General features: G+C 36.4%; 1 protein-coding gene across 3 annotated transcripts in view; it reads right to left on the reverse strand.

Moving 5' to 3' along the window:
• LOC145941092 (neo-calmodulin) overlaps positions 1-21,539 on the reverse strand; it is a 60,579-nt gene that overhangs the window by 32,673 nt on the left and 6,367 nt on the right. For all 3 annotated transcript variants that reach the window (XM_083046913.1, XM_083046912.1, XM_083046911.1), the window contains exon 2: positions 1,739-2,114. In XM_083046913.1, coding sequence (XP_082903039.1) covers positions 1,739-2,021 — 283 coding nt within the window. In that variant the 5' untranslated portion in view covers positions 2,022-2,114. The remainder of the gene's footprint in view (positions 1-1,738; positions 2,115-21,539) is intronic.

Genomic DNA, 21,539 nt, shown 5'->3' on the forward strand with positions numbered 1-21,539 from the left:
ATATATTTTCCTTTCTTTTTACTTTACGATTCCAATTACAATGTCAATCGGCAAAGTTGATAATAGTATAGATAATAAATAATAGTATAGAGTGACACTGTTTTACATGTCTTTACAATTGTTTCAAAAAGGAAGTTCTTTTATGATGATTATAAAGACATGATGATTTGCCGGAAGAAATTAGATTCGCTAAAGTATGTATAGATAATTTATATGAAAACTCGTGAAACTTTCATAGATATTTTTAACAAACAAAATCTTATATAAAATCAATAGGAAAAAAGGAATTTTTTTTCCTTGTAATAGATTTATGGACGAGATTTAAACTTTGTAAATTTTATTTTTGTAAATTGTTGCGTTGCGCTTTCAAAGAAGTTTGGAATATATTCGATTGAGAGGTAATCGACAGCACATAAAGTTACGCTGTTTAAAACAAAGTTTAATAAACAGTTTGTTTGTAGTTAGACGAGTTCAATCAAAGCTAAAATGTTTTTAAGGCATAACTGATAAACGCCTGTTTTTAACATTATTAAAGACAATCACGAGTTCTTTCAAAAACATTGTTCCTGATGTAAAGGAAATTTTGTTTAGAATCTATAGCCGTAATGACATTATAATAAAAATAAGCGGCAGATTGCTTTTATTTAAAATCTTACTGTATAATAAATACTTCTGAAATTAATGTCACTCTGCAAAATATGCTACAAAATTCAAAAGAGAAGAGAAAATTGTTCGCAACTATTCGTATTCTCGCGTGTGTGATTTTTTTTTAAAAAATGGTAATCAATTCTTGACATCAATTTGACATCAAAGAATTGATTAACAATTTTTCAGTTTAATTTCAGAGAATTTGTAATATAAAAAAATTCAAGGATAGCTTAACAAGAATAATTAGAGGCAAAAAGAAGGAAAGTACTACACGACATGTGAAATGATATTACAGGCATTACAATGCAATCTGTTTGACATCGATTGGAAATCTACTATTCGTGCGCCCTCATGTGAGTGGAATAATATTTTCCAGCGCGATATTTTTATAAAGGCAGAAAGAAAAACAAATCACGTACATGATGGACAAAACGCGAAAAATGTTCCACGTCTGCTGACACGCTGTACGTAAACGCAATATAAAATTATTTATCTCACGTACCGATCACGTTCGATCAATTGGGCCGATTTTCCATTCTCGAATGTGTGTACGTCCCGTTAAGAGCGATAACGACGGAAAAAATAATGGCTACGAAACTGAATAAAGTCACAACGCCGGCGCGAAGCTGCGCGACACACGCGATCGTAAGCTTTATACCCGGGATTAACGAGTGATGACATCAAACAGGTGAGATATCGTTCGTTATCCCCCCCGGGGCGTGCCAAATTGAATTCACCGGTGTATCTCCATCATTCATCCAGGATTTGATGCCACACGGATCGGATTAAAAGAGTATAGATGAATTGGCGATTGGCTAATCTCGTAATAATGAACACGAGATTGCTTCCCCCGAAATTATTATTCTCATTTATTTCATCGAATTTAGAATTTAAAATTTTATTTCCTTAATGACAAGATCAGGGAAAAACATGTTTCGTAAATAAATAAATTTCCAAGTTTCGATGTTTATAACGCTATATACAGTATATACGTATTTATGATACCAAATGTACCGATAAATTGTGCAAAAAAGATAATTTCATATGAAACAAATGTGTAGTAAAATTGAATAGTTAAATCTCGACTCACCCTTCATCTGTGACTTTGATATGGGCGTCTTGCTGGAAACGTTGCTCGCCGAGGATCGCTTTGGCGAAGCCGGTAGAGACAAGATGTTCGTTGAGAGAGGGCTTCTGTCGCTGATGGATGACGAGGGCGCGCCGAATGTCATCTTTTCCATCGTCAAAGATAATTCTTGTGTTTGCTGCTGCCGTCGTCGCCGCTGTTGCAGATCCGAGACGTCGGCGGGGCATACCATCGACAAGTTCGGCGAACTCGGAACGATCGACGATGTCATCGATGACGGCGTCATCGTCGTCGACGTCGGCGTTCGCGGAGGACAGTCCGAGCCGGTGTCCTCCTTTCCCTCTGCGCCATCTCCCGCCTCGCCGCTGCTCTGTCTCGTCTGCAAACAAAAAAAAAATAAACTGCAATGCATCCACCCTTAGGAGAGTTCGGCCGGGTACAAAATCCGCGGACGGGGATTGTCGCGAGCGATGTTTATGGCCGAATGATGAAGACAAATTTATTTTTCTCTCGTTAATTTTGACATAAATTAATCATAAATTATTGTCATCTTTGGGATAATTGTGATAATTTTCTCTATCCCCTAAATCTATTCTGTAATCATTCACGGTGCGTTTTTCGTGTTCTTATCGCATCATTGAAAGTGAGTACGCAAAAAGCATGTATAAGTCCATAAGTTTAATTATTTTAAAAAAATTAATATTTTTTAATAATCAAATATTGTATCACGTTAAAGTAACATGTTTCTTTAACAAGAATATATTTCAGTTTTTTGCGAAAAGTAATTTATAGTATTTCTAAATATTTCTGCCTTTTGAAAAAACATTTCTCTCTCTACATAAAATACATTTACTAACAATCTTGATCTAACACGTCATACAATTTCGAAGGAAAGAAAAGCTCATATTTGTGAAGGATTTTTTTCAGAAGAGTGCTAAATTGTTTACAGCTTGTTTTATACATCTCTTAGGATATAAGAGAACCTAAAAGACTGCTATAAACCATTAACCGATAAACGTCGAGTGACAAGCAAATCGCTCGAAGGCTGCGTTAATATTTAATCCGTTCACGTCAAACGTTACTAAGTTGCGGAATATAAACTTCTAAGATAGTAATATGTAAGCGTATTTAGCACTTTAACGACGCAGCTTTGACGTCTGCCGCTTTAATGTCAGAAAATTTAACAACCTAAAATTCATTCAAATATTAATGTGTAGAAGAGACGCGCGATATTTAAGATCTGAAAATATGTTAATAAAAATTCTTTGGGGGAAAAATTTTCCAAGTCTATTAACTTTAATAATAAAAAATAACATAGATACACGAATAAACTGATATTGTGCAGTGGGCAGAAGTATCGGACTTCGCCATTTAGATTTTTGCGTTCTCTGGTCCTACAGCTGTTCCCGACCTACGTCAATCCTGCGAAGAGAGATCCACGACACGAAGGGATTCATTATCGCGAAAGTTCGCGGGACGTTGACGAGTGATTAACCGCTCTTTTTTTCTCGAAAGAATGTAATAATGGCCGCGTATTCATTATTTAAATGCAAGAGCATGGTGGTGTCATTTGGCGGTGTGATATGACGGGGTGAAAATGCACCGACGTCATTTTATTCGTTTTATCCATATGAGCAATGAAGGAGTAGAGGGAGGAAAAAAGAGAAGAAGGCGATCTGGCAATAACTGTTCTGTTTTCGCGAAACTACGACCGGGCCATTGAATCGCTCTTTTCGGAATTGCGATACTAGCCCCGGTGAGAGTAAGAAGCACTTCAATTTCCGCACGAAAGCTGCCGAAAGCTTTCGCCATAAGCTGACCTGGCGATATTTCTCGTTATCGCTAGCGTCGAAACGAACGATAAAATCCAGGTAACACGTGATTGTACGAGAGAGTATAAATTATACAAGTCTCAGACTTACGAGATAACGACGGCTTTACCTCGATTCTTCCATAGAGAGAAGGAGAGAGAGAAGAAGAGAATAATTTCTTCGATCTCTCGTGTTGTTGGACATGTCTCGTTATGTCACCGAGATCGACCGAGTTAATAGGATTCGCGCCGAGAAAATGAAAGGGAAACAAAACGAGGAAGTCGTTCCGGAGGATTTATAATTGAAGACAGGCAGGCGCAACAAATAGTAATTCAAGATACCTGCCTTAAATTCGAATTTAGACGCTGCTTATCTCCTTCCGACATTTCTGGCGGAGGATGGGAGAGGACTCGGAAAAGCTGCAACCGAACGAAACGTTGCTCTTAACGCAACAAACTGAACTCGCGTAAACGCGATATCACTGAGAAACACATTTGCATTCCTAAGGGGGGGAAGTCGTTCGTGGAGGTCAAAATGCATTTAGCCTCTTCCGAGAGGAATGTCGAAATTAGACATCCGCAGACTTAGACAGACATCTGTCTCTTGACTGTGAATCGCCTGAGAAACTTCCGACTTTGACAAAGTGAATGAAATTCGGAATTCACGCTGCGAACGTTAGCGATATCCGCAGTTGATCAAATTTCACGTAAGGTTCCTCAACGGAAGGAAGAAGCTATTGCGGCGAAAGTTTCGTGGCCGAAACCGCGCGCGAGAGAGAAAGTTTCCCCGGATGCGCCTGGTAATAAAACAGAAAAAGAGAGAGAGAGAGAGAGAGAGAGAGAGAGAAAAGCTCGAGGAAAAACTTTCCGGAAGTTTTCCGATTCCTCTCTTTCTCTTTCTCTGACAAAATTGAATCCTCGTTAAAGCGCCGTCACGTTCCGCCGATCGACATCGACACTTTCGCGTATACCCTATACAACCCAGATTCCTTTCCTTTCCTTCCTTCCCGCCAGTTTAAATTACATTTCACTGCGTACCTTTGTAATTGCGATGGCAAAATACCCAGCTGCAATTGTCTGTCCTGAACGAAGAACGTAAACTGTTTGTATCACGTCGTCTCGCGCAAAACCTCGGGTTGTGTGAAGTGTGATAGGGGTTTAGTGCGACGCATACTATTACAAAAAGATCTACTAAATATATCACGTGTGTTTACAAATAAGCACTCTCACGATGGGTCCTCTTAACAGTATTTTTATATGCAAATATGTTTCGTTCATAATATAAAAACAGAGTTCATTTACTTCCGCTATCATGTCCATTAATTAGTTAACAATGTTATTTATTTTCACGTTTGTAGGCAAGGAATTATGATGCAAATTTGTAATGGCTGTTTTAATAGTTGTATATTGGCGCTTAGCCAAGATATATGCGACCACTGTTAAAATGTATGTCACATAATGTTTCAAAAACACTGGAGAGATTAAGGATTATATTATTTTTATCTGTATATATTTTTATCCATGCTTTCAAAAAGATAATATTAAGGTACAATAATACGATCATGATGCTTTTACGCGCGATCCTATTTAAATATTATAACGTTATTAATTCTTATGAAATTTATTTTTTATATATATCGGACTGCGAGAATATTCTCTGATTTATGTGCCGATAGCAGTATATAAAATGCATTAAAAAAAAAAAGAAAAATATATATTTTTCATATCTGTGGAAAAGGAAATCAGTGATAACAACCAAATCTTCCGCGCATGTCGAAGAAATTATTATAACATAATTTGATGTATAAGTTTAACGCGGTTGCTTTTTATATGAAACAGAGATAATCATAGACTTGCGGCCAGTATATATATCCACTCGAGAATGACGATATGTCATCGGCAAAACGGGCGCCAGTTATCGATAAACAAATGTACCTATATCACAGTCGATCGCACCTCCTTCTGCGAAATAATGATTTTCACTTCATCACCGATGGTAATCGTCGCTGACAGCCGGAGTCGGTTACCTTAATGAAAGTAATTATGGAGAAGAATAGTTCGACGATGTGGCTGTGAATTTCTAACGCTTTTAATTGACAGCTTAAAGGAGATATGAAATTTACATCCATCTTTGCGCATGTCTCCCGTTGAAGGATCTTTCGCATAATTCTGTTCGCGTAGAATTCTGAATATTTCATTCCTGCTTCGAAGCATTTCAATAAGTCGCCAAGGTTTTCGTTACGCTTGTTACATAGTATTTTGACAAGTTTAGAATAAATTTACAAGTCAGAATAAATTTACACGGATATAGTGAAAATCAAGCATAAAATCTTGCAAAATTTTGATTGATAATAATAGATTAATTAACCAGAATTTTGTGTTGATTTCTCTGCTGATTCTACTTTTTTTAACAATTTTTTTTTATTTTTATATGTTAAACATCTTGTTAATTAAATTTTAAAGTAAGTTATATTAAACATCGGCCTGAAATTATTAACTGCAAAGTTAAATTTTGTTTTTTTATTCTGACTCGCGAAACTACAAGTTTTATTAAGTTTATGCAAGTTTCTATGTGATTAAAATTTTGCCATGCTTAAAGTAAATTTTTCAATAGAAAAAAAATGATGGAAAAAGATTATTTACCGAGTGTGTTATAAATTTAAATTACATTTAAATATATTATCTAGGACATGCGCCATATATATCGAGCCAAATATCGCGCGATGACATAACTTCTGCAAAATTATCCTATTTAAAAGACTTAAAAAGTTCTTGAATTCGAGGCGGGGGAGATGCGCGCAAGTAACGTCAGATAAATGGTACGTATTTTTACCGAGAGAAAACGGGAAGAGAATAATCTACTCACATTTTTCCGATTTTACGAATATATATGTATATAACCGTTGGCCAACGTTGGATGACGTTGGCGGCATTTTTGTTCCTCTGTGACTTCTCGAGCATTTTCAGAGAATTCTCCGAGTGCCAAAAAGACCACATTTCTCTTATTAGATTACCTCTATAAACCAGGACACCTTCCCGGAACAATATATCAAATATAATATAGTATATATGCCTTTTTTCGACCGCAAAACGGCGGCGGCGACACACCTGCGGGTGTGAGCCCCCCCGTTTTACGAAACGTCACATACATGTATGGGGTGCGTGGCGAATTCAATATAATTCAATACCCAAACGCGATCGCATTCGTACAATTCGATAACGTTCTGTTACAAATCAATTATGCTTCGCTATAGAATATATAGTCTATAACGCAAAACAATTATAACAATAATGTACCGTGCCGAAAGTCTGCGTAAACACGTGTGCAATGCGATCGCGCCGTCAATGCATGTGCAGAAGCAATCGTTCCACATTTATTACAATAATAATATATGCTTTCGCATTGACTGTTATTGTGCTGATTTATTATTTATTTGTTCTGTCGAAAATATGGACATAAAATAAAAAATGAATTTTTTTAAATAATGTGCTTCTGGCGATAGAAAATATAGAACTTATAATACTTCCCCCTATTATTCGATAAAATAATAATTCATCCTCGCAGAAAGGAGAAATCACGTGTTTCAACGAATCGTAGGTTCAATTGTTTGTCGCAGTCTGAAATTTATTCAGAAGATGCATTCGTCTGCCTGTTCCGCTCTCATGGTTTGGCAATATGCCATTGAAAATTAATCCGCAATCGATTGAGGGGTGAGGAGAAAGGGATATAGGGGGACGCGCGAATACATCAGAGGCGCGACCTTCTCTTCTTATCCCTCGCCCTTAATTCCTTTCCGAATACTTCGCCGCCGAAGGGAAACTTCGTTAACGCTGACGACGACACTAATTGCTTCGCTTGATACTCGTCAGCCGGTAGGACAGGTAAGGCCGCCGTACAAGTAGATACCCGGGTATCTCGTCGTCTGCAGCGGCTAAGGTCTCGCGACCATTATCGCCGACCAATCCTCGCCCCGTTTGCACAACCCCTTCTTCCCCCTTACTCTCCCCATGGGGGGTTATGCCACTCACGTCTCGCGAACGTTGGTTAAAAATAGCGAACAGAGAGAGGACGAGCCTCTCTCTCTCAATTCTCCAGTAATCCGATCGCGCGCGGATGCTGACGTTAGCAACCCCCCGTGTTGCATAAACATACGTGATCGGGTTGGTCCTCCATCGGGACCGAATTCGAAATGCGAGCGACGCTCGATACGGATGGATAAATACGCTACTGCACGGAGGAGGATCGACATGCAGACGATCGATGAAACTGGCAAAATGTGTCAGCGCACTTCGGCTATGACTGATTCGAGCGCATTGATATAAAAAGATGCCAACAATGTTTGGCGGACCGTTCCAGTTCTACTGATTCATAATGAAGCGCTTTTAGATTTTCAATGAGCGCTCTGAGATTCTTTCACAAGGACGTGCTGGCGCGCGGAGATAAACCTCAAGATTAAAAATTGAAAATTGAAAAATTCTAACGAGATTATATACACTGTTGACGTATGAGAACACGAGTAATTTATACATTTAGATTACAGCTGCGAATCGATAATAATCAAGCTATAATATATCTCTAATTTAGTAATTAATATAATCAACATAGTAATTTTGTAAATTAATATGCAAATTGATATGCAAATTTATAGTTTGACATGAGATTTGGTGTCGTATTTCACGCCGATTAAACACCTGTCCTTTTTGAAATAAACTCTTGTTTGATTACGTCATCACGCAGGTATATCGAGATTTATGTTGTTAATGTAATCCCACACGAGGCTCGCTCATAAATCAACGAACCCCGAATCCGACATCATTTATTCTTTAAATAAATCATGAGTGCGTCGCGATGACGAGCGAGATTTTGCACAGCGCGAGTCCTCTCTCTCTCGTCCCCCGTCGCCCCGAAAACCCAAATACGCTTTCGTAATTTGTTGCGGATCAGACGAGCGGAAACTATTTTCGCGATGGTAATGCTATGCACCACCTGCATAATGCATGGAAAATAAGAGGTACTCGCGCATTAATGTTGCACGAGGTTGAGGCTGCGATTCGTTAATCCACTGGGACTGGATGATGTGTATTGTAATATAAAAGATTTACTTGCATATATCCATTCTAATCCTTTTACGTTTACGTATATTATTTATGTGTAATGCAATTAATATATGTCTCGTTGTTGGTATCGACATGTCCTTAAAAACTGTACAACTGTACTGTATATATATATTTCACGAGTTATTTCACTGAGTTCATTCTCTCGAGAAAGAGCACACATCGGAGTTTGTGACTGTCTTACGTAATGTCTTTCTCAAGACAATGAGTTAAAATAACTAATTGTAAGACACAGCGAAGTTAACCGTTTGCAAAATAATCAGTAAAATTATGATATGAAATACAATAACTTGGAAACAATTCAATGGAATCAAAGTTATAATGGCTCAAGAATATTATTGCAACGCAGAAATAGATGTAACTCGAAAACGCAGAGCGAAACAGATTATATGTTTCTATGATCTCTTGTTTTTACTTCCCTTCAGCACTCTGTATTCATGTCTAAAGCATATATTACATAATACTACGCGTATTAAGTTCCTGATTAATGATAGCATTACAATAACTAGAAATTTCATTTTCTCCATTGAATCGTTTATATGCAAACGTGAAGATTAAAACATTCATTGTAAAAGCGAGTAAAATTTTGAAGTGTATAATTAATTAAAGTTTCTCGCTGCTAATAACATCTATTTATTTTACACTTAATTAATAAATGGAAATTATAAAATTAAAGTAGAAATCCAAGTAAAATGCGTAATATATTTTTTTTTTAAATTTTATTTCCAGCTCTTTTTTTACATACCGCAGTTAGGAGGATTAAAAAATACGAGGGGGCTCGATGATTTTTTCTTCTCGCGTGCATATCTTTAATTTCTCATTCTCAACGATATTCTACCATCGTCTATGATATCTGGATTTTTAGATCGTGTGAAAATCGCGAGCAAATTTGCATATACTCGAGATTGCGCGCGTGATGTTCGTGGCAATTAGCGCACCAGCAGGTAGAAAAGAAGAAAATGCACGGTTAAAGAGCATTCTGTGCTGGAAGAAGTGGAGAGAGCTTTGTGTGCTGCAAGATGAAGAAGAAGGGGCGGAAAAATCGCGGCTGAAAAAGGAGATTTACGAGCAGCGGGTGGAAGTACGATAAGGCGCCAGCACTCGATCACGCTGTCCCGCATTTTGATTGAATGAGACGGCGTGAAGAAGACACCGGCGCGGCTCATTTCCGTGCCGATCGCGGAATTTGCATGCCGATCGGGCGAATCGCGCGACCTGCAACCCGCAAAGATAGCGCGACGCGAGGCAGAGGAGAGGAAAGAGGAGGAGAAACACGTGGGGAGAAACGCGGAGTTCGGTGGCGACCGATAAAGCGTCGCTTCCCATTAATAGAAGAGGAATTCGCGAGAGAAGGGCCATTGGAGACAACTATTGATAGTCTGGTGATAGACGCGAGGATGATACTCGTAATGTGGGGGTTTGGATCGGAAATTGGTGCGTATTATGGCGAACTTAGACGGCACGGTTAAAAATCGCGACCTATACGTGAGGTTCTATTATCATATCGAAGTCGTCGAAGCCTAATTAAAAGCATCCGTATAATTTACGGCTCGTAATGTATATATATATATACCATCAATAATCAAGTTTTATTATATTTATGACATGAGCGAAAGAATGAAAATTGTATAGTAGGTTCGCGGAATCAATACGAGTTACAGCAATAATCTTTTCAACGATTTATAAGATATATATTACCATATTGATCACTGAAGCGTAACTAAATGCATTTCTCTAATTTATATGCCGCAATGTATTTGATCATGGATAATCAATTTCTTTTATACATCAATTCCTGTTCAACGAATCTAAATTGCAAACGATTTCTGGATCGCTGAATCGATTCAAATTAATCACTGACATAATAAAAAATTATATTCAATAAAATATATTCACGAGTATAGACACAAAAATACAGACGCGAACCTAATAAGTCATTTCGCATATTTCTTAGTCCTCCTCGAAACACCCGTGTCGTCAAACGGAGAAGCAGTGTTTCGAAAACTCGCGACGGAGAGATAGCAAATCGGCTAATTAACGTAATGTTGCGAGTTGTAACGTGTACAATGTTCACAGTGCACAGATCCATCTAAATGCTCGATCTCGCCGTGATTCGATTTCCCTCGTGTACTAACCGTTGTAGCTTAAGCAACGTGCGTCGGCGGATAAGTAATTGCCTCTCGGGTACGTTTCGATTTAACAGAAGCGAGATCCCCTCTCGAAGGATAACCCTGAAATCTAGGAGGAAAATTCACCAGCATTTTTCAAGATATCTAGATAAGACACAGCCCACTACATCAGCCGTCGAGTACCCTGGCAAACACAAAAATCCCGAAAGGTTCCCGAGCCATTCAGGAGGCTAATTCTCGCCAACTTTTACAAAGTTCGCTAAAATTACAACGATGCCGCTCTCGTGGAACAAAGTTATGAATATGCTGCGTAAAGCTAGCGAAAGCAGATCATTTTTTTTCTCTCGCCCCCTTCTTTTTTTCTCTATAATATTCCAGAAATAAAAGGGAAATATTTTTTTAAAAACTTGAACTCAGATTAATAAGGCATTTTCTCGAGAAAAAAGTGATCGAGCGATCAAGCGAAACGCACAATGAAAATGTTGAATTAAATAAAATTATCTCTTGTAAAAAAAAAAAAAAAAAAAACGGATTACTATACACTTCAATCAAAATTCCGTGCAAAACGATTAAAAGTTCTTTAGAATAAGAAAAAGGGAATAATACAATGATCGTACGATGGAGAGAAATGTGTTATTCATCGGTTGTTTCAAATTGTGGATATGCGGGATTACCGGAAATTAACCGATTAATCATCATAACGGAAAGGACGACAAACGCGTTGAGGGTGAACTCGTTAGCGCTGCGGCTAACCGCCTGTTTACAACCGATTTCGTGCACGACGCATCGAATATAATTGCGATTTCGATAAGGCTAATGATTGTACGTCGTAACTTACATAAATCGATCTGGACTACAATGGGCTACTATGAAACGGATATTAAAATTGTATCACCAGGAATTACTTTGCATTGCTATAAAGCTTGCGCAGCGTAATTTAATGCGCAAAAAAGTAATTTATCAGCTTCTCAGATTCAATTCTTAATTGTTAATAATAATTAAAAATATAAATACACACACGCATGCTATTCAGAATTATGCAACGAATTATTTATATAATATATATCGGTTTATAACAATAATCATTAGTAATACGATTCTTAGTGATTATATTGAAGATAAATAATGACTGTGTGTTAATAAATAATTGTTAGTATAACAATGGAGAGAGGAAGCAAATACATTATATTTAGATTTAGAAAAATATAAAATATAAATCAATATACGATAAATATGAGATGTAGGTAATAATAACTAGTCGTACTTTCGAAGAATCCTCGTGCGGAACGCAGGTGCGTAACGCACGAGTAGCGATGGTAAGAAATAAGAGATGGATCGAAAGAAAACACACATACATCGCCTATTCGCTAGCTACTCTGTCTATAGGTTTGGATAGCGAAATATTGTTTTAACATACACTTCGGCGAAGCCTTTTCCTCTATGTCAACGATTATACATTACAATATTTATATATTTCAATAGGATTATGCATTAATTTAAATGATATTTATGATAATGAATATAAATAATGCGGTTGAAATATTCAGAGTTATTATATAGCGCGAGGTAAATAAATAGGCAAATTTCATAAAAGGAATATATATATTCCAACGGCGTAACGGTGGTCAGTTTTATTAAAATATTGATCGATCGTAAAAGACTTGCGGTTTTTATCGTTAAAGTATAGCGAAATTTATTATAAGACTGATAATATATCTTAGCCAAGTTCATAAACTGCCGTACACAAAGGATCCATATACCATTCATTCCATAAGAGCATTCGAGTCGAAGATGAATAAAGATATAATAAAAAGCACATGATCGCGCGCATGAATGTTTGGCGCAGCACATATTTTTCTTTGCCCTTACTTCATTAATTTTTCGCGATTTCATTTCCCTAATATTTTTGCGATTGTAGGTTCCTTTAACGGAGCACATTATGAAAATTATAATAACGATAAATATATTGTATATTTTTAAGATTTTAAAATTTTTATAAATTTTAATAAATTAAAAATTATGTACGAGTTTCCTGGGGAACGTGCCACATATTTTTTGCTTGATTTGTTTTTATTTCCTGAAATATATATTAACTGCATTGTTCAATCGTGGAAATGCGGGGCACATTTGTCCGCGTGACAAATAATTGTCTTTTGTTTACAATTTATGCATACCTTTACGGGGTTTTTTATTCCACGCGCATTCAACATCGCGGAATTATACGTATGTAACGTAATGAAATTCATTCGTTTTCATCCGCGAGAAAAATACACGGGAGGGGGGCTGCTTCCGGCGAAATCACCCGCCATAAACCATAGATGATAAAATTTTTTCTTTAGTTGGAAAAAAATATGTATAGCAATCAGAGTGCAACGATCGCTCAACCGGAAAGCGAGCAATTGTCAGAGATGCAACATTGTTTCGTTGCATTAATGCATTCGGCGCGACGAGCTTGAAAAGCGGTTTTTATTATTGCGTATAAAGGCGCATACGTACGCGCGCAATGCGTCGATAGTCTGTCAAGTCGTGTGGATTTTCGATTCGGGGGGGATATTGAGTCGTGAAAAATGCGATTCACGAGAAAATGTAACGCAAAGTGTTACACGAGGTCTCAAAAGTCGAGATCGACGCGAGTCAGACCCGACATTCCGGCCGCGAATGCGTCAAGTGCTAGGTAGCGCGAAAATCATCCGCGCGCTTCATATCCGAGACAAAGGGATGGAGAACGAGCAGAATGCAAAATGAGACCGGAACGAGGTGGATGAGAACGAGACAAGAGACCGAGGTGGATGGTTGCACTCTGAGAAGGAGGGTAACGTTCTCTCTCGACTTAAAATACGAGACGCTCGGTTGTATTTCTCGGCGATTTTTCCCCTCTTTCTCTCTTTCTTGTTTATTCCAATCCGCTTGGTGGTTCTCACTTTTTACGATTTTTCGGTAAAACGAGTATTTATTCGGCAAAAATTTTTAAGATACTTCCTGCTTATGATAGAAGGCAGCCTGTACATTCGCAGGATGTATCACATATTTTGTCTCATGGAGATCGCGAGTGGTCCCGAAAATTTTCATTACGACGTCGCGTGATATAAATGAAACGTTTCCAGAGTATAAGATATTTTTTAATTAAATTCTGTCATCGTTCACTTAAGAATAAATTTAAATGTATTCTAAATGTATATGTGCTGGAAGAGAGAAATTATGCTCTCAATTCGACAACACGAGATTACACAGAGATATGACCGATTTATTCAGTGCGCTCACCTGCGTTTGCTCTTTACACAATCTAGAATATCGAGCAACAGGAGGTATACGGCCGGCAAATAGATATATTCCCGCAGGGATATGTCGACTATGTGCACAGGAAACGTTTCTACGTGTTATCGTTGACTCTCGTTTAAGTTGAACTCGAGTTATGAATGATGTTCATCGTTGTAATAACATCAACGGACAGAGAGAGAGAGAGAGAGAGAGAGAGAGAGAGAGAGAGAGAGAGAGAGAAACTATATAACTCCCAACTTTTGCTCGTCTCTATCTGGAAGATAATGCGAATGCGGTTTTGTATAAAATTACGACGGGGCATAACTCTTGAGTATCCGCAAACGACATTGCTCCAATGCGAAAGACGTGCTGAATGTGGCCGGGCATCGGGTCAATTTAAATACGAACCCGTTTTCTTAACGAATTCAGGAAAGAAATGTACATTAAAACGCGTCAGTGGCATCGTGAAAACTTGACGTCGTCGCGCGAGATCCGCTTTTGTGGTCGGCGGCGAAGTTGTTTACATAAATCTTACCGATTATGTTAATCTTTTTTTTTTTGCAAAAGCTCTTTTCGAAGGAAATCAGTTGTTTTAAAAGGCCTCTCAAAGTCTTTGATTGTCAAAATAGGTCGGAATTAATTAAATGTAACATTGTTATACGAATCTACAAGTGTGTATATGAATGACCAAACGAATATGTTAGTAGAACTTATGTGATTTTCTGACTGATGTTATAAACGTTGTAACAAGTTAGTCGTACATTTCTGATATCATTACAACAGATCTCACTCATTCATGTCAAAGTATGTTGAGTAAGTTTTTTATCACGCTAACGATCCTGCCGCTTCCGCTGTGTGTTCCATTTCATTTTTCAAAGTAGAACAAACTCGAATTATTCGTTTTTGTCAAAATGTGAATGTTAAATGCTGATTAGTAGTATAATTTAAACTTTTCATTAACAATATTAGATTTTATTGAAAAGAGAAAATAATTCATTTACATAATGAAATTATCTTGGAAATTATATTATGTATATGCAATTGCAAATTATATTAATATTTTCGATTATAATATTTTTTCAAAGTATACACAGTCATTAAAATATAATATACGTATCAAATCTTTTGCCGTTTTAAATTTAGTTCATTTGTAGAATATGAGATGGAAGAGCTACATGTTTCACGCATCCTGATAATGAAGTGTATCGATTATGGAACGACCTTTCGCAATATATATATTTAAAATCGCCAACAAATAAATTGAGAAAATATATTATCGCGCGATACATACGCATGTTTATTTTCTTAACACATATTCGATTTAATCTGTTTCGATATTCCTGTTTTCAGATAGATTTTTTTTCTTTTTAAGAAAAGCAAGTAATTTTTAAAATGGCAAAAAATGTTCTCTTCATTTTGCAGTTTGAATATTCATGTAATCGTATGATCGAATGACGTTATTTGTATAATCAAATAACGTTAATTTATGTATAATTAAAACACCATTAAAATTTTGCATCTCTGGGAGAAATTTGTCCAGAACCTTTTGCAGCTATTATTCGATATCAATCAATTGGGTCAATTAAACTTTTATAAGAGTGCCAGAGAGCGGATTAGGGGAAGGTTTGTCAATGATGAGCATACTCCGTACTTTTGTTCGCGCTACTTAAAATGGGATTATGAAATTATGGATCACATTAGTAGAGCAGTGGTAAAATATTCTTCGATATTTTAAGAATAATCATCTCTCGATATCGTTCCATCAGTTAATTCGCTCCGTATATTTAACAAGTACGAAAGCATTTTTAAATAATTTCAAGTAATTTTGTAAAAATATTTTCCCGAAAAGTGTATAATAATATAACACGAAAGTTAATCTACCAATTAGAATTATGTTCTTTAAATTTATTTGTAAAATTGTATTTAATTAAGAATAACAGATAAATATATGTGATACATTAAAAAATTTTCAATATGGAATAAAGTGTGTTTTTTCCAACACCTTTTATTGCACCATTAACCGCACCATTAAGCATTACGCTTAAAAGCAAAATGTCTGCCAGCGAAACATCGCGAGGGATCTGCACAGGGGCAATAAGGATCCAGTAATGGTTCACGTCCTTTCATGCGCATGGGGTTTTGTGATAGTATAATGGATCATAATGTACGCTGCCAACGACAGAGCGAATGATCGGTTCAAAGGACACGACGCGTGATTGCGTGATAGCTGCTTATATATACGGTTCTTCAGACGTATGCTTCACCTGATTTCTTTATTCCCATTCTCTCCCGTGTGCTTTTAATGAAGACTTCACGCAGAAGGATGCAAAAAAATCAATACGTTCTATACCTGTGTCGACGCATCTCAATACGTGTCAATATGATACGCCAATGTTGAAACTGATATCAAAATGTCTATTTATAAAAGAAGATATGCATAAATTTGATTTCGTAGCGTGAAATGCATATAATATATTAATGCATATCGAAGTACACGCAAATTACCAGCGATAAATCAATGTCTACTACAATCATGCCCTTTTTTCTATTTTATACCATTACTAATTTTCATAAAATGAAATGTGAAATAATATTTAATTAAATTTTTATAAAATGGAAAATTAAATTTTTATAAACCGAGAACAGTGAAAAATGTATGTGGCAGAAAAATATATTAAAATATCACACACATTAGAACATATATCAAAGAACAAAATGTTTTCATCAAAAATTTCTCATTTTTCATCATATTATTTCCCAAATGGATAGAGCATTATCGCTACCCATTTAACTAATAGCCTGGTATTATTCGTATTTCAAACAAGCCCGCGTATAAAAGAGTGTAAAAGCAATGTGTGAAAAGACGAAAAATAAAAATGTATGTATATCATCTAAAATATACATACATACTCTCTAAAATATATACGGGTTACGAGCGTAAATTGTACTCTAAGTGCACACTCATTATTCGCCATATATCCTTACTGTTTTTGTGCTTGAAATAATTTTAGGTATAGCCGTTCTATATAACAGGCACCAGTTACATTAGGCAATTCGCGAAGCACTAGTTAAAGTACTATGTGGGCGATATCTCACGATACGATCGAACGCATTAAAGCTATTGAATTAGTGCACTTGCAAACGCCAGATATCTTGATGCAACTCGAGAGCTGATCAAATACCGCGCGATCGAACGATATACGAAGATTATACCGCGGAAAGTAATCGAATTATGCGAGAAAATCCCGCGGTAAAACTCAATATTAATCTGCTATTTTTGTATGGCGCGTCGCCTCGCAATCCTCGGTGCTTACATCTTCGTGTCACCGTCTTTAAGCTTATGATTTATGTGCGCATTTTGCTACAGGACATTTTCTCGAGCATGTTCTCATTTCCATACTTTACATCGTTCCTCGCGCTAAAATCGAATTTATGCACAAAGTACAGCTGCGGATTGTTAATCATTAAGAAGCTGAGAGTTCTTGCGTGAACTAACTCTTAACGAAGTACCAGGTCGTCGCGCGCGCTTCTGCGAGAGAACGCGTATCACCGGACTAAAAGATCGCGTCAAATGAGATATTCTACTTAATAGAGTTTGTCGCCGGGCTTTTCCCGAAGAAACATCTTTCCCCGTTTATACAGAAATTGCATTGCGTTCAAACGTCCCGAAACGGCATCGTTAATTAAAGAAGTTGAACTTAAAACCATCATGTAGAAGTTTCAAGCGCGTCTTTAATTGGATAAATTACTGATTGTGAGAAGAATTTCACGTATGGATATTTTGCGGTGAAAAGCGATCGCATAGACTTTTTTAATTAAAATATATAAATACCAGATGCTATCAGAGAAGGGTATGATATAATTAAATCAGAATAGAAAAAATAATAATCGATTTTATAAATAAAATACGTCGTACTGGGTGCATCGCGAGGGATTTCGACGCCTGGAGGATTCTTCGTTCAATTTCATACGACGCCAAGAAAATGACTCCGAAGATCATAGTTACAAGTATCAAACTAGCCAGGAGATATAATAGCGACATCGACATCTTCGGGTTTATGTTATCTAATATATCTCGCGTAAACTATCTCCAATATTATATTATACGTATACGTATGACGACATATTAGATAGATCGAATAAGTATAGCCATATCGTAAATCGTAATAGTAGTAAATAAAGTAATGACTCCCTGTTGAATAAATGTCGCGATAAATTCGCGAGACAAAGGCCTAAAACCAATTTTATAATTATTAAATTCATAATTTAATATTGAACAAATTTAACCGATATTAAATATATTTTTAATTAAATCGCCCACGCGCGTCATAAATTGACGTTAAATGTCACGCGCCCGTATAGCGATTAATTTTTAAACTAAGCAAGTACGATCGCGCGGCACAATTTTGCATTCTACTCGAAACACAAACGATGGAATCGCGTCGCGCGTTGTAAATCGGCAAAGTAGTATGACCTATCGAGAGAACTATCTGTACATCGGTAAACCCTATCGCAATTGACTTCGCAGACGATATTTAGCGCAGTGTATCGCCACGCCGGTCGTATCTACGCCGCGTCTCCGCCTATTTGTCTCGTCGTATGACAACGAACTCGGCCGGAATTTCCCGTCTGCACGGTCGGAACGTAACGTCGCATGATAAAGGCACTCGGGGTATGGCGCCCCAGCAAAAGTCGAGGACTCGCCCAAGGGGACAATGCTCGGACCCTCCTGCTTCTCTCATTCCAGAGCGCGTCGAGTAATACACGCACCACGTGTGTATACACACGGTAGAGTCTCGCGTCGCCGAAATGTATCGGAAAATGGAATTTCTACAAGGAACTTTGTGCATCCCCTCTGAAGTAGCGAGCCGGATAACATCGTTGATATGTATTAAAGTCGGTATGTGAGTTGAATCTCTCAAGATACTTGCGAATGATATCACACGCACCCTACATGCAAAAGTGTAATCATCATCGTTGATAATCAGCATCATCGCGCGACGTTATTAAACATGTTTTACATCTCGAAGTATTATGTTGGGATTTATTGGACAAAATTTTCACGTGTGGAAACTCTATTCACGTATACTTTGTATATTCGGTATTTGCAACTATTTCTCACATTTGCAAAAGGAATTAACAAAGAAAAAGTAGTAAAACATTAAGTAATGCGATGCGTAAAGAAAGATAAAACATAAATAAAATTTACGAATTATTTTAAGAAAATAAGTGTTTCTAAAAAACTGCAATATATATCTTAAAAGATGTGAATAAAAAATAAAAATAAAAATAAAATAAAAAATAAAAATGTGAATAAAAAAAAATAAAAATATATAAGAAATATTTAATAAAAAATAAAATAATTTTTCATCTCTCTAACTTTTATTTTATATATATATTTCTCCTTTCCATATTTCTTTTCCAGATTTTCAGAGTAGTTTGTAATTACATATATTGCGAATATAAAGTTTTTTCTGTACTTTATAAATTGCATAAAATGTAATGAGCTAAGTAAATGTAAAGAAAAGTTCACATTCTCTAATTTATTCGATATTATAGGAGAGTGCAGCTTTAATTTGTATCTTAGTGTACACATTTTGAGATCAAAAACATGTAGATAGAACTAACTTTTATTTCAATTTTAAAATAGAAATAAGCCCGACGAGCCATTCAAATCTGCATCAACAAAATATTTTCAATTGACTTTACGGGAAATCTTAAATTATGAAGAATGCGAATTTTATGCTTTAATACTTCTCAAGTGTAATTTTTGCAAAAGAAACTCTTCGACGCGATAAATCATCTTTAAATTTTTATATAAATGTTGAAAATGCACATTTGCGATAATAGAATCAATTGCCTTCCAAAAGCGTTTGTGTATTAAAACCTACGCGTACACGTTAATTCACTTTGTAATTTTAATCAGGACTAATTAAATATCTCCATCCGATCAAAAGCATTCCATTCATTATATTGAACGACACACATTCGAGGTTCCGCCACCGCAGGCAAGTGTCGACCAGGCCACTCTCGCTTTGAGCTTCGTAACCGATGCGTTCGTAGTAATGATCTCGCGGTTAACATTAATGCGCGGCACAAATTTCTTATTTCGTATCTAGACGATATTTTAAATATATTTCTCCCTCATTTCCCCTCTCTTTTCCCGAATAGCGATCCTTATATATAGCACCTACTGTGATAAGATTATTTTGAAATAGATATTCATCAATAACCCACATTCATCAACATCTTGTCTTTCTTTGATCTAATATCATCTTAAATATATAGCGCTGTCGTTATTAAGCACACTTGTGCCTGTTATTATTATTTATTCTATGTACATTTGTACATTATTTGCGGGCTTGAACATTAATATAATAAATGCTTCAATCTATCCATCTATCATTTATTCACAAAAATTTGAAAATTGAATTAAATTAAATTTAATTCAAATAATACTCGCGCGTGTTAAGAATGAGTCGCATCTACCCGCTTCGATTTTTGCAACAATTATATGATCGTATTCAAATATTACGACATAATGCAGAGGACTATTTCTTTGACAGTTCTCAAAAATGCATATTTTTTGGCGAAGCTGCGGGCAAAATATTCGTGTTATATATAGCCATTCTCTTCAATTTGTGAATCTTATGATCGATTATGTCCCTCGTGCTTTGCGAGATTCCATGGATACCCCCTCAATATTTTCGTTGTCGATAATGAGGACGTAGAAAACCCGACGCGAAGATTTTTCTTTCATGTGTATATGTATTGTGTTGTAATGCGCACTGACGTCAATTTTCTTTTCTTTTTCGCTACGCTTTTTCTTACTTAACTACCTTGAATCTATAGATAGGCTATTATTGTTGGTAAATAATTGACTTATTAAAAAAAATAGGTGTATTTGGCTCTTACATCGATGTTTTTATTCCGGATTACAGTGGCGCGATAGAGAGTATCACGCATCACCGATCGTCGAAGACATAATTGCGCGTAAACGAATATGCAGGAACGCAGTTAATTATTTCAGCGTGACAATCATGCGAACATCGCGATTGAAAAGTGAAATGTAAATCTTTGGCGAGTTATAACATGCGGCATTTCTGTTTACGATATGACATTTAGTGTTCAATCGGGAATTTAAAGCTGACTAAATATAAAAGAAAAAGTTACTTGAGAGAGAATGCTAGAGTCGAGAATAAATATTATATTTCATTCAATATAAAGGAAAAAGCCTTTTTCAACATTTGATGAAGGAAAAATCTGACAATTAATTGTCCAGAATTTTTACGGGGATCGTGTTTACAGTAGAAAATAACTTTATTCTTTAAAAATGTTTAATGAGAAATGGAGCAGATGTGCACCTAAAGTTCCCCGAAATTTGGAAAGTAAATTGTCAAAGCTGATATATACACACTAACGTGTTAGAAGTTAAATGCCCTTCTTAACGGTCTTAAGCTGTTAGATGTCTGATCCCAAGTTAAATTAAGAA

The sequence above is a fragment of the Prenolepis imparis genome, unplaced genomic scaffold, assembly GCF_030444845.1.
Source record: "Prenolepis imparis isolate NDT839.2.m4 unplaced genomic scaffold, iyPreImpa1.0 SCAF_9, whole genome shotgun sequence".
In the NCBI taxonomy this organism is placed as follows: Eukaryota; Metazoa; Arthropoda; class Insecta; order Hymenoptera; family Formicidae; genus Prenolepis; species Prenolepis imparis.